General features: G+C 52.5%; 2 protein-coding genes across 6 annotated transcripts in view; one reads left to right on the forward strand and one right to left on the reverse strand.

Annotated features, from left to right (window-relative positions):
* The window catches only part of Zbtb17 (zinc finger and BTB domain containing 17), a 26,024-nt gene extending 15,337 nt beyond the window's left edge, over nt 1-10,687 (forward strand). For 2 of the 4 annotated variants that reach the window (XM_029558408.1, XM_008822658.3), the window contains 14 exons: nt 4,727-4,933; nt 5,766-5,954; nt 6,539-6,679; nt 6,913-7,035; nt 7,534-7,772; nt 7,856-7,998; nt 8,086-8,386; nt 8,715-8,802; nt 8,891-9,007; nt 9,089-9,209; nt 9,357-9,487; nt 9,807-10,016; nt 10,125-10,214; nt 10,294-10,687. In XM_029558408.1, coding sequence (XP_029414268.1) covers nt 4,729-4,933; nt 5,766-5,954; nt 6,539-6,679; nt 6,913-7,035; nt 7,534-7,772; nt 7,856-7,998; nt 8,086-8,386; nt 8,715-8,802; nt 8,891-9,007; nt 9,089-9,209; nt 9,357-9,487; nt 9,807-10,016; nt 10,125-10,214; nt 10,294-10,577 — 2,382 coding nt within the window. In that variant the 5' untranslated portion in view covers nt 4,727-4,728 and the 3' untranslated portion in view covers nt 10,578-10,687. The remainder of the gene's footprint in view (nt 1-4,726; nt 4,934-5,765; nt 5,955-6,538; nt 6,680-6,912; nt 7,036-7,533; nt 7,773-7,855; nt 7,999-8,085; nt 8,387-8,714; nt 8,803-8,890; nt 9,008-9,088; nt 9,210-9,356; nt 9,488-9,806; nt 10,017-10,124; nt 10,215-10,293) is intronic. The other 2 variants (XM_029558409.1, XM_017795488.2) reach the window with 2 other exon arrangements.
* A 1,049-nt stretch (nt 10,688-11,736) lies between these two features.
* Nucleotides 11,737-12,996, reverse strand: part of Spen (spen family transcriptional repressor) — a 76,185-nt gene continuing 74,925 nt past the window's right edge. For both annotated transcript variants that reach the window (XM_008822660.3, XM_029558407.1), the window contains one exon: nt 11,737-12,886. In XM_008822660.3, coding sequence (XP_008820882.1) covers nt 12,755-12,886 — 132 coding nt within the window. In that variant the 3' untranslated portion in view covers nt 11,737-12,754. The remainder of the gene's footprint in view (nt 12,887-12,996) is intronic.

Consider the following 12,996-nt stretch of genomic DNA (forward strand, 5'->3'; position numbering starts at 1 on the left):
GGGAGGGAGGGGGGAGAAACTGAAGTCTAGGATGCCGCCGAGACTGTGAGAGACTCAGCCTCTGCTGCTACTGCTCAGCCACCTGCTCTCCAGATGCATAGGCCCTTTTGAAAGAAAGGTCTTGGGGTTGGAGTTTAAAAAAAAAAAAAAGGAAAGGTCTTGTTCCTATCAGGGCTTTGGCATCTGCTCTTTCCTGGGGGTTTGTAATGATCCCTGGCTTACAGTGATGTAGCTTCCCCACCAAGAGGTTCCCCTTGTTCCCTTTCTAGAGTATCAAGTAGCTCTTCCCCTCTCTTTCCTCAGCTTGCTTTAGTGTGTTGCACAGCACTTAGTACCTGGCATTATGTACTCTATCAGTTTATTACCTGTCTTCCTCATTAGGCTCAAAGCTGTAGGGCACTACCTCAGATGAGCACAGAGAGGTATTCATTAAATGTTTGTGAAACTCACTGTACTTTCCTCTAAACCTGGTCCTAATTTATGAGCTGAGACGTCAGAGGGCAGTAACTGTATCCTGCTGATCTACATACTGGTGAGACTTCCCATCCAGGTATATGGAATTGTTTCTCAAATGCTTACAGTCTTTGTGTGTTCTGTGTTGCTGTAACCGGGATTACCACAGACTGGGTAATTTATAAAGAAGTGTCTCTCAACTTTTAGAGAATGGGAAATACAATATCAAAGGCTGGCTTCTGCTCTGTGTAGTGGCGCGTGCCTGTGATCCCAGCATTTGGGAGGTGGAAGCAGGAGAATCAGGTGGTCAAGGTCATCCTCAGTTACATTACAAGTTCAAAGTCAGCCCATGCTCCATACAACAAAACAAAAGGTACCAGCATCTGGTCTGGGCTTTTGTGTTGCATCCCCCCCCTCACCACCCCCCCACCCCCCCGGCAAGCAAGCATGCAAAACAGAAAGCCAGACCTGGTGGTGCACACTTGTGATCCCAGCACTCAGGAGGTAGAGGTAGGAGGGTTTCAAGTTCAAGGACAGCCTGCTGGATCAAGAAAAAATGAGGAAAAGAATTTGATTTTTAGCTGGATGTAGTGGCGCACGCCTTTAGTCCCAGCACTTGGGAGGCAGAAGCAGATGGATCTCTGAGTTCGAGGCCAGCCTTATCTCTATTGTGAGTTCCAGGCCAGCTGGAGCTTCAGGGAGACCATCTCAAAAAGGCAGGAAAAAAAAAAAAAGAATTTGCTTTTTAATAACACAGAGTGTCAATTCAGGGATGGTAGAAATACAGAAATATTTATCGGAACTCGGATTCTCGAGGTCAGGTAGACACTACTGTCAGAATTTGAGGTGATTCTAAGAAGCCAAGTCAGATTTGCATGTTTATTGACTTTAAGAGGAGAACTGGGGATGCAGCTCTGTTATTTACCAAGTATGTGCATGGCCCTGAGTTTGAGCCCCCACTTCCAAATAGATTATATATATATTTGTGTGTGTGTGTATGTATGTATATATGTACACACAGATATAGATACACGTTTATCTGCAGAAAGTGCTAAAAGTTGAAGAAATGCAGTCTCCAAGGAGCATACCTGCTGGGCAAGGAGGACTGCAGGCAGGGCTGGCCGGCCAGTCATAACTTGTCTTCCAGGTTGTACTAGAAGAGACAGGTTGGTGGTAGGGTTGGGTGTGTAGCTTTCAGGGTGCAAGGTGTCCTAGGGTGAAGCCCATTTCCTTGGCCTGAGTATACATCTGTTAAGTCACTTGTGTTTCCAGATGATAAGGAAAGGTGGGCAGTCGACACCCAGAGGTGACATCTTTGGAGGCTGGAGCTGGCTGTGGCCTGTTCTGGGAGCCAGAGACTGTTAATGGCTAACAAAACTCAGTGTCTCCTTGGACTTGCCAGTCATTTCCTGGTCTAAGGTGCCTGCTAATAACTTGGGTCATGTTTCAGTATGCAACAGGAGCCCATTTGACTCTGGGACTGAGCTATGTAGCATAGTGCTCCCTCCTGGTGCTTCCAGCAGGCACTTGGCTTCACCGAGAAGCACCCTGGGGTTTAACAGTACAGTTGTTCAATGTAAAGTGCTTCCCAGCAGAGAAAAATGACTCTCAGTGGTGCTCTGCTCAGTGCTCCCTCCTCCCCTCGTTCCCTACCTCTTCTCTTGCTAATTGTGTTGTGGGAATGATCCAGATTGCATTTTGAAGGAATAATGGTTTATGATTGTGACTTCATACCAGGGTCAAGTCACCATCCAGAGTACCCAGTGTAAAAGGCACGTACAATTCATCTGATAAGGTCTTTGGCCTCAAAAAGAAGAGATGGCTCAGTGGTTAAGAGCACTGACTGCTCTTGCAGAGGACCCAGGTTCGATTCCCAGCACCCACATGGTAGCTACAAACTGTCCTTAACTCCAGTTCCAGGGAAATCCAACACCCTCTTCTGACCTCTGAGGCATTGCAAAACATGGGTGCGCTCACATACATGCAGGCAGTATACTCATACACATGAAATAAAAATAAAATTTAAAAAAAAGAAGAACTTAGAACCTGCATCTTTGAGTGCTGAGGATATGCCAGGTGCACAGGGCTCCTGCCTGTGTGATGGTGATGTGACAGTAACTTAATTCTGTAAAGAATGCATGAAACCCTACCCCTACCATAGGACCAGGGGCTGACCCTGATTCAGGCCTCCAGAATCCCTTCCTAGTCAGGGAGGGAGTCTCTGAGGCAGCAGCAAGAAACTTGGGTCCAAGTGGCAACACTCTAAGTTTGTAAGTGACCAGAGTGTGCTCTGCCCTCAGATCCAGAATGGTTTGGACCCGAGGAGTCCAGCTCTCATGGCCTGCCAGCTCTCCTGGGTCCCACCCATGTACACTAGTGTGGTGCTTCTAGCTTTGCTGAAGCACACCATCCTGCCGTGCACTTCCCAGAGCCTCAAGCACAGCCCTGAGAGTGGCCACTTTTTGCCATGACTGGATCAACCATACCTTGTTTTTTTATTAAAAATTTTGAACTTCGGAGTGTCCCCATATGAAAGTGTACACCTCCGGGTTTAGTCGACTAGATCTAGGTGTCGAGGGCAGATGCAGAACCTGCCCGAGGCTCAGCCCTGGTGCCCTTCCTCCATGCAGGGAGGATGGTCCTCTTGCAGCTCCTGGCTCACCATTCCCTTTTCTTCATCATCTCACCATGTTTCTGGCATTCCTTGCTCTATAGAAAACCACCCATGTTTAGTGACCAGCACCCTCAGTGATTCCCCTTCCTAGAGCTCTGCAGGTTGCCTGTGCAGTGGCTTGCTTTTAACAGCCAAGCCATCTCTCCAGCTCCTATACCCCTAACTTTAAAGTTTTATCACAGGGCAATAAAAGTCATGCCTGCAGACCTGCCATCTGCTGGTGTGAGGGGCATGGCTTCGGTGGCTCACCTTAGCCAGCTAACTCTACATGGTCACAGTCATGACTCAGCCCAGGGTGCTGATGGAACAGAAGCAACCAGAGCTGCCAGAATCAGTAGTGTCCCAGAGTGTCGCTGCCCAGGGATAGTAGGGCTGCAAAGAGGTCTAAACCCGATTCTGGAGCAGCTAGCAAATTGCCACTGTTGAGGTTTTGGATCCAGCACCACAGCAGGCTGATTAATCTATGCAGTGTGGTCTCACTGGGTACTAGTTTTTATTTGGAAACATTTTGAAATGGTTTGGGGTTTTGTTTGTTTCTTTATTACTGTTTTTTGTTGGTTTGGTGTTTTTGTTTTGTTTGTTTGTTTTTGAGGCAGAGTCTTCACTGTGTAGCCCTGGCTGGCCTTGAACTCACTGCCTGCCTCTGTCTCCCAAGTGCTTGGACTAAAGGAATGTGCCACCATACCAGGCCTATGGGGTTCTTTCTAGAAAAAAAACCCTGCTTATTCTCCCTAGAAAATTGATGGTCTTGAGGAGGACTCTGCAGTGGTGCAGGGCAGGCAGGTGCTGGTCTGGATGTTTAGTCATGATCTCTGCGGCTCATAACTGGGCACCAGACTGGGGATTTCTCTGAGCACACTCCCTTGAGACAGCTGTGTGATTTCCAGGCATTAAATGAGGCCCTTGCAGAGAATTGGGCCAGACCAGCAGCTTTTGGTCAGGATTGCAGTTTCTTGTTTCTCCTGGGATAGTCTCCCGTCAGAGGTTTCTGGAGGTAGGGGACTTCCCAGCTTTATGCAGCCCCCTGAGCCTGTGAGTCCAAGGGAGGCAAGGCAGAGAGAGGGGGAGGGACCAAGCAAGGGAGGAATGGGGAAGAGGAGAGAGAAAGATTCCTACCCCCAAACAGCCTGTCTTTGTGAGGACAAGGAAGCCACAAGCGAGGAACTGAGTTCTGAGTTGAAAGAGCCGCCTGTCGTCTTCCTCATGTCCCGTCTGTGAGAGAACAAAATGTCATAAAACAAAAAGTCTTAAAAGTCCGTGGTATGTTCCTCAGACATGTTAAACTGGCCCTCCCTCTTTGCGAGACAGAAATCATTAGTTTCCATTTGTTTGCTTTTTTGACTTGAGCATCCCTACCTGACTTGTGCACTGCTTCGGGGGCAAAATACAAGGTATTCTACCATGATAGGTGTTGGTTTGGAGAACATGCCCTCCAGTAAGCCCAGCACTCCAGGGGCCGACGCTGGGCCACTGTGGCTTCCAGCAAGTCTGGAGTCATCTGTCCTTTTGTGGTAGAAATGCCTTTCCCTTATGTGACTTATCTGAACCAGGCTGGCGTCCTTTCTCTGTACTGACAGAAGGCTGTCTGGCTTTCTGCAGCCATGGATTTCCCCCAGCACAGCCAGCATGTCTTGGAGCAGCTGAATCAGCAGCGGCAACTGGGGCTTCTGTGTGACTGCACATTTGTGGTGGACGGCATTGATTTTAAGGCCCACAAGGCGGTGCTGGCAGCTTGCAGCGAGTACTTCAAGATGCTCTTCGTGGACCAGAAGGACGTGGTGCACCTGGACATCAGTAATGCGGCAGGTACCCTGTTGGGGCCAGGGCAGGCTTGCTGAGGCTGGAAGCTGAGGCCCCATAGCATGCATGGCTCTCTTAGGGCAGAGTCATTAGGCTGTGGCCCACCCCAGCGTTGAGATTTGATCCTCTGGATACTGAGCTCCTACCAACTTTTGGAGCCTCCTTTGAGCAGGAGTGGTAAGGAGGAGCTCGTGGGAAGGGCTCATAGTAAGCTCTGGGCCACAGCAAACATTGGACAAGCCTTGTCAAGAGTGGGGCTGGCTCTAGACTCTTCTGACTCTTGTGACCAGTCATAGAGCTGACAGCTTAGGATGTCAGGAGTGATGAAGAGGTAGCTAGGGCACAGGCTTGGGGTAAGCTGGGGAATTAAGTAAGGAAGGAATGGCCTGGCCCTGGATTTATACTCCCAACCTAGAGTTGTATGACCAGCTTTGAGATGGTTGGGACTAGGTATTTACTCATTCTGTAGATCTGGAAATTGAGACCCACAGAGATCAGGTGTTTGGAGGTTAGGTAAGAGTTAGCGACAGAGCCCTGAAGGGGACCATGTTGACACAGTGGGCTGGAGTATCCTCTGGTGGTGACATGTAGTAGCCTGGTCAAGGGTGTACAGAGTAGGCATTGCTACCCTGTCCTTGGGACAGGAGGTGTTGATGCCCTCCAGCCCCATGTGTCCTTTTGGAGGCTGTCTGCCCTTATCCCAGCCCAGCAGACAGTCAGTGGAGATTTACCACTTAACCTTCTAAAACTCCTTGATGCCACCACTGGGTGAGGGACCAGCAGACTGCCAGTGGCAGGCCCTGAAGTGGGTCTGTGATGGCTGTCCTGACCTTGACAGGCCTGGGGCAGGTGTTGGAATTCATGTATACTGCCAAGCTGAGTCTTAGTCCTGAGAATGTGGATGATGTGCTGGCGGTGGCCAGCTTCCTCCAGATGCAGGACATCATCACAGCCTGCCATGCACTCAAGTCACTCACTGAACCAGCCACCAGCACTGGGGAAAATACAGAGGCCTCAGCTGTGGAAGGTAAGATTGGTGGCGAGCTGCTGAGAGGTGGCTGGAGAACTTGGCTTCTGATGGATTTGACTCTCTAGGTCATCTCAGATTCCTCAAATGCCCTGCTGCCACTGTCAGTCAGTCACTCATGAACAGGGTCCCTGTGCCTGTCCCTTTCCACCCTTGAGCAGCCTAGGGTAGGAGTCAGCCTGGGCTACTGGAGGTGCATGAGAGCAGAGCTCACTCCTGAATCTGCAGCTGTCCTCTCAGTGCTCCTTCCACTCCTGACTTTCTCAGAAGCCCTCAGACACACATTATGGGCCAGGCTCTTCGCTGTTGGCTTTTAGAGGACAGTGCTCCCCTCCTTCTAAGCACTGACATACACCCGTGTCTTGCTGCACATTTGAGGTCTGTCACTGTGGTGGTGCCACCAGTGCCAGGTACAGTGGGTGTGACGTCAGTGCCCTAGGGATGATGTGTTCAATGCACAAACCAGTGAACCACTTAGCTGCCTCCCCAGGGAGGACTCAAGAGCTAGCATGTTTGGGGCCACCTCATTCCTCATTGGTGGGCACTTGGTGCAAAACGGCAGGTCTGTCCTGTTCCATCTCCAGGAGGGGACAAAAGAGCCAAAGAAGAGAAGACCACTGCCCCCACCCTGAGCAGGCTGGATCAAGTGAGAAGCAGTCCGCTCACAGGCCCAGGCAGGGAGCTCAAAGAGGAGCGGGGTGGCCAGGCCGAGAGTACGGCCAGTGGTGAGTTGTGATCTAGGGGCCATAGACTGGCTACCTGGGGGGAGGTGATGGACAGCAGGAAGTTGGTCCTGCCCATTACCTGCCATCAGCCCGATCCCCAGGGTAGTGAGGGCCTAAGGCAGGGAGGTAGGTGCCATGGGTCCTAGCTGGCTCAGTCAGACCCAGGGTTTGCTTTGCAATGTCTGTTCCGGCCTCTGAACAGAGTCCCAATCCAGCCTCTCATTCCTCTCCAGGTGCAGAGCAGACAGAGAAGGCTGATGCCCCCCGGGAGCCTCCACCTGTGGAGCTCAAGCCAGACCCTACAAGCGGCATGGCTGCTGCAGAGGCTGAGGCCTTGTCAGAGAGCTCAGAGCAAGGTGCCCCTCCACCCAGCCAGGCTGACTTCCTGTACACTCACAGGGCCTGGCCCATCTTCCACTGCCCTTTTGGACCATCTCTACTTCCATCTCTAGCTTGTCCTGCTTGGACCTATCATTCCTGGGAACTCTGTGCCCCTCATGTCGTGAACACTCATGAGTCTCGGTTACACATCCTGGCCAGGTTTCTGTTAGCCTGGAGGCATCTTGACATAGCCCCTGAGCTTCTGCCTCTGCCCAGCTCTGGGCATTGCGTGGGCTGTGCCATGTTGCCCAACAGCCACCCTAACAAGTATTTGTTGACTTGAGAGTGCCCATCGCAGCTGACTGAGGCCCCACGAACCCACATCCTCCAAGTAGCAAATTCGTGGGTCACATTAATACTAGGGACTGTTCCCTAAAGAAAGGGGCTTGTGCAGTGGGGAGGGAGCTAGGCCAGACCCAAAAGGTTCTCTGAATCCAGCCTAAGTAGCTCAGGGCCTGACCTTCTCTTCACAGAAATGGAAGTGGAACCAGCCAGCAAAGGAGAAGAGGAACAAGAGGAGGAGGGCACAGGGCCTGCCCTGGTCAAGGAAGAAGGGATACATCAGAACGGGGAGCCCCCTGAGGAGAACGAAGAGTCTGTGGGCACAGACTCTGGGCAGGAGCTTGGCATGGAGGCCCGGAGCCTGCGCTCAGGCACCTACGGGGATCGCACAGAGTCCAAGGCTTATGGCTCCATCATCCACAAGTGTGAGGTGCGGGGCCGTGGGCGGTGCCAGCCCTGTGCCTCCAGGGCCTCTGCAGCACCTCATGCACCCCCTTCCTGATGCACCTGCAGGACTGTGGGAAGGAGTTCACACACACGGGGAACTTCAAACGGCACATCCGCATCCACACGGGTGAGAAACCCTTTTCGTGCCGGGAGTGCAGCAAGGCCTTCTCAGACCCCGCAGCATGCAAGGCCCATGAGAAGACACACAGGTACCCACCTTGCCTCCGCCAGGCTGGGTGTCTCTCTGGGACTCTGCAAGTGCCCCATCCTGTAACTTGCTGCCTTCTGACCCACAGCCCACTGAAGCCCTATGGGTGTGAGGAGTGCGGCAAGAGCTACAGGCTTATCAGTCTGCTGAACCTGCACAAGAAGAGGCACTCAGGAGAGGCTCGCTACCGCTGTGGTGACTGTGGCAAGCTCTTCACCACTTCTGGCAACCTCAAGCGCCACCAGCTAGTGCACAGTGGCGAGAAGCCTTACCAGTGCGACTACTGTGGCCGTTCCTTCTCTGACCCTACGTCCAAGATGCGCCACCTGGAGACTCATGACACCGACAAGGAGCACAAGTGCCCACACTGCGATAAGAAGTTCAACCAGGTGTGCACCCCTCCCTGAGCCAGAGCTGGAGGAGCCCCTGCTGGTGGTTCCCCAGGGTTAGCACAGAGCAGCCACTGTCTGTGGACAGGGACTCTCCTAGGGATGTGCTCCCACCACTTGTTCTGCCCAGGCACCCAGAAGGGCAGGTTGACTTAGGAAGAACTGGCTGGGGTAGTCTTTCCTTCCACTGCTGGGACCTGGAGCATTCCCTGGGCCTCAAGGAGGGATGGAACCAGCCACAGCCCCCTGGAAGATCTGAGAGTCCATTTCCTGGCTGGAGGGTTGGGGAGAAGCAAGTCGACCTTTCTGAGCCCCTGTCTGGGCACAGGTGGGGAACTTGAAGGCCCACTTGAAGATCCACATTGCTGATGGGCCCCTTAAGTGTCGAGAGTGCGGGAAGCAGTTCACCACCTCAGGTAGGCCCAGAGTACCCTGGCTGCCCTCACCTCTGCACCTTGGCCTCCTCCCAGTGCAGCACACGGCTTACCCTGCATCTCCCAACAGGGAACCTCAAGCGACACCTGCGTATCCACAGTGGGGAGAAGCCCTACGTGTGCATCCACTGCCAGCGGCAGTTTGCTGACCCCGGCGCGCTGCAGCGGCACGTACGGATCCACACGGGTGGGTGAGAAGGCCCTGTGGGATTGGGGAAGGAGCACGGGGAGCAGAATGGGTGCCAGTGCCTTCTGCCTCTGTCCTCAGGTGAGAAGCCCTGCCAGTGTGTGATGTGCGGCAAGGCCTTCACACAAGCCAGTTCCCTCATCGCCCACGTGCGTCAGCACACAGGGGAGAAGCCCTACGTCTGCGAGCGCTGTGGCAAGAGGTGCTGCCCTGCCCTGCCCCCAGGGTGCCATGAGACCTAGAGCCCCAGGCTTGTCCCAGGGTTAACCTAGATGAGGTGGGGAGTTCCTGCACCCTCCAGACTAGGCTCCTGTGGGTCACTGTGAGCACCCCATCTATGGTCCTGTAGGTTTGTCCAATCCAGCCAGTTGGCCAATCACATCCGCCATCATGACAACATCCGACCCCACAAGTGCAGCGTGTGTAGCAAGGCCTTCGTGAATGTGGGGGACCTGTCCAAGCACATCATTATCCACACTGGTGAGCAAATGCCACCTGTCTGTGCACACCCCTTCCTAGTCCAGCTTACAGAAGAGGGGTTGGCAGGACAGTGGGAAGCCTTGGGTGCCACACCTGAATTTGGGGGCCCTTGAAGGTAGTTCAATACAAATGTGGATTCCCACCTGCCTCAAGAGAGAGGGGTGGGTATCACCAGAGGCATCTGTCAGCTCTGGTGGCTACCTCAGAGAACCAGAGAAGATGGGGTTTTTGGGTAAGTGGGAGCCCAGAGGTCCTCCCACCCCCCACCCGGGCTGCCCCTCCTCCTCCAAGGCAGGAGCAAACCTTGCCTCCCCACCAGGAGAGAAGCCTTACCTGTGTGACAAGTGTGGTCGTGGCTTCAACCGGGTGGACAACCTGCGTTCCCACGTGAAGACTGTGCACCAGGGCAAAGCGGGTATCAAGATCCTGGAGCCAGAAGAAGGTGGTGAGGTCAGCGTGGTCACTGTAGATGACATGGTCACGCTGGCCACTGAGGCACTGGCAGCAACGGCTGTCACTCAGCTCACAGGTGTGGGCCATGGGCAGCAGAGGGTAACCACAGGCACCTTACATCGGTGGCGGCAATGGGGTAGGTCCCTGTGGCTTTTGCCTCAGGCCCTCCTGATTCTGCCCACAGTGGTACCAGTAGGGGCCGCAGTAACTGCTGATGAGACAGAAGTCCTTAAAGCCGAGATCAGCAAGGCTGTCAAGCAGGTGCAAGAAGAAGGTGAGAGGGGCCACCTGGGGCATTAAATACTGGTGGACCCGAGGTCTTTTCTATCCTGACCACAGTTTCCACCCCACAGACCCCAACACCCACATCCTCTATGCTTGTGACTCCTGTGGAGACAAGTTCTTGGATGCCAACAGCCTGGCCCAGCATGTTCGGATCCACACAGCCCAGGCACTGGTCATGTTCCAGACTGATGCGGACTTCTACCAGCAATATGGGCCAGGCAGCACATGGCCAGCCGGGCAGGTGCTGCAGGCTGGGGAGCTGGTCTTCCGCCCTCGGGATGGGGCCGAAGGTCAGCCTGCACTGGCAGAGACCCCACCCACAGCTCCTGAATGCCCACCGCCTGCCGAGTGAGCAGGTGGCCCTTCTGACTGTTTATTTAAGGATGGATGGCACCCTAGAACTGAGAAAGGTGCTCCTTGCCCTGTTCCCTAGAGAGAATAAATTTGCTATTTTCTAATGATGCCTGTAGATAGATACCTGTGGGGTTTGGGTGGGGAGCTGCCACCCCTATGGCTAATGCTACAGGTTATACCTAATCCAGGGAGGAGGCTGCCTGGGAAAGTCCTGCTGCAACTCCTGTGGAGAATGGAGCAGTGGGGCAGACGAGAACCAGGCAACCGAGAGCCCAACTTGAAGGCCTCAAGCCTCAGTGGTTTCACATCTGCTGTGGCCAACTGACTACTGGCTGGGTTCTCGTTACCTGGGGTTTGAAGAAACACTAAGGCTTCTTACCTGCTCCACCAGTGACCTTGCTGGAGTACTGAGGCCAAGCCAGTGCCATGCTGTGGGACACTGGCTGGCTGGAATCTGCCACCAGGCTGGCACCAAGAGACAGGAAAGCAGCAGCTAGGAGCAGTGCTAGGTGGGATCACATGGCACAGGGGCTGCCCACCTTTCTCGTCTACAGCTCTAGATGACATGTCCCCAGCAGCTGTCCTCTTGTACACAGGTTTATTGAATGGCACGAGGCAACTTTGTAGTCCCCATGTCCATGTCCCCCAGATCTAGTACCACAGCTTCCTCTGTGGAAGCAGGTACAGAATCAACAGCCCCAGGAACCCAAGGCCCCGCCCTTGCCTCTATAGGACAGCACAGTGCCCTTCGGAAAGGAGAGGGCCAGGCATGCACCCAGAGCAGAAGATGCAAGGGGTTGGGGGAAAAGAAGGGCTTCATTATGTATCAATCTGAAGTGCCTTCTGTGTTGCCTAGGAAACAGGACTTTGAGGTTTCACAGGTATCTACAACACTGAAAAACATTAAAGTTCAGCATTTGTGCTTTAAAAGAAAAAAAAAAAAATCACATACAGGCATGGTGGTACACTCCAATCCCAGCACTTGGGAGGCAGAGCAGAGGCAGATGGATCTCTCTGAGTTCAAGGCCAGCTGGAGCTATAGGGAGACAAAAAAAAAAAATCTCACGTACAAGGTAAAATGCTCTTTGGGGAAGACCACATGGCAGCAAAGGACCCTTTGATTCCCACTCAAGCAACAATCACATTCACACTTGAGGTGTTTTGTATTTTTTAATAAAGTTTGTAATCCAATGGACACACAAAACAAAACTGCGCTGAGAAAAAGTTTCATAAATTAATAAGTATTAGGAAGTCGGGAGAGGTCCAGGTCACAGGAAGAGGGATTGGCCAGGTCTTTTTTTACTTGTGATGTGTGACACTTCCATGTTGCAGGAGCAGGACCCGTGCTGTAACGAAGCGCACTTATACAAATGAGTGACGGTACAAAGTCTGAGTATGAAAATAAGATTTTCTTTGAAAACACATTTTTGGCACAGATTAAAAAAAATGTATGTCAGGGAAATTTGATTTAAGTCAGTATTATATATATTTATATATATTATATATTTATATATACACACATCCCATTTCTGCATATCCCACCAAGAAAGAAAATCCTGTTTGCTCTTAATTGTAAACTGTACATCCGGTGAGTCAAAGACGGCAGAATTAAGAAAGGTGACAGGTCCGATGAAGTGAGAGGTGGGGCAAAAAAAAAAAAACATGAAATGTTCCTTGACCCCAAGGTTTCAGCAGAAGTCCCAAGTCCTGCATTGAGTCCACGGTGTGTTCACTACACCAGAATGTCCAGCGTATTCTATCACAGCCTGTCTTCACTGTGCAAAAGTCCAAGTCACTAATTTAGTGCAAAGGCAGTTCTGTTTTGTTTCGTAACAAAAACAGGAATTCCACTGCTCTGTTCCTTTTCTCCAAAAAGAGGAGAGAATCCCAGCTCCTAAGGTGTCTGAGTCCATGGGTCGGTGGTCTGTCCTGGGCGAAAATTTCATGTAAACATACTAGGCAGCAGCACCACCGCCCAGAGGAGGTCTGTCCCACGGAGCTGGGCAGGTGCGAGAGTGAGGGCAGCTCGAGGGCAAGGGAGGCCGGCTGGCATCTGGCAGTCTGCCCCTCAGCAGCTTCCCCTCTGGCTGGCTGGGTGTCCACGGTTCTGTCCTGTGTTCATTTTTTGCAGCAGAGCCTCAGGAAACTACACTGAGGTGGCAACCACTGAGAGCCTCACACAGAGGCAATGACAATCATGAGGTGGGGAGAGATGTTGGAAACGCTGGCTAGGAGATCAGGGGCCAGACGGGAGAGGTGGCTCTCTGAGAACTCACAGGGTGGGAAGATCTGCAGCACATAGGCAGGCTGGAGGAGAGAGAGAAAGTGGAACCCGCTGCCTGCACTTCACCCTCCCCACTGTACTTGTATCAGGCAGGCCATGAGGCCCTATGCTCAGAGCCAGGCCACCCATGAAA

Source organism: Nannospalax galili, unplaced genomic scaffold (assembly GCF_000622305.1).
Source record: "Nannospalax galili isolate Female #2095 unplaced genomic scaffold, S.galili_v1.0 scaffold548, whole genome shotgun sequence".
NCBI classification, from domain to species: Eukaryota; Metazoa; Chordata; class Mammalia; order Rodentia; family Spalacidae; genus Nannospalax; species Nannospalax galili.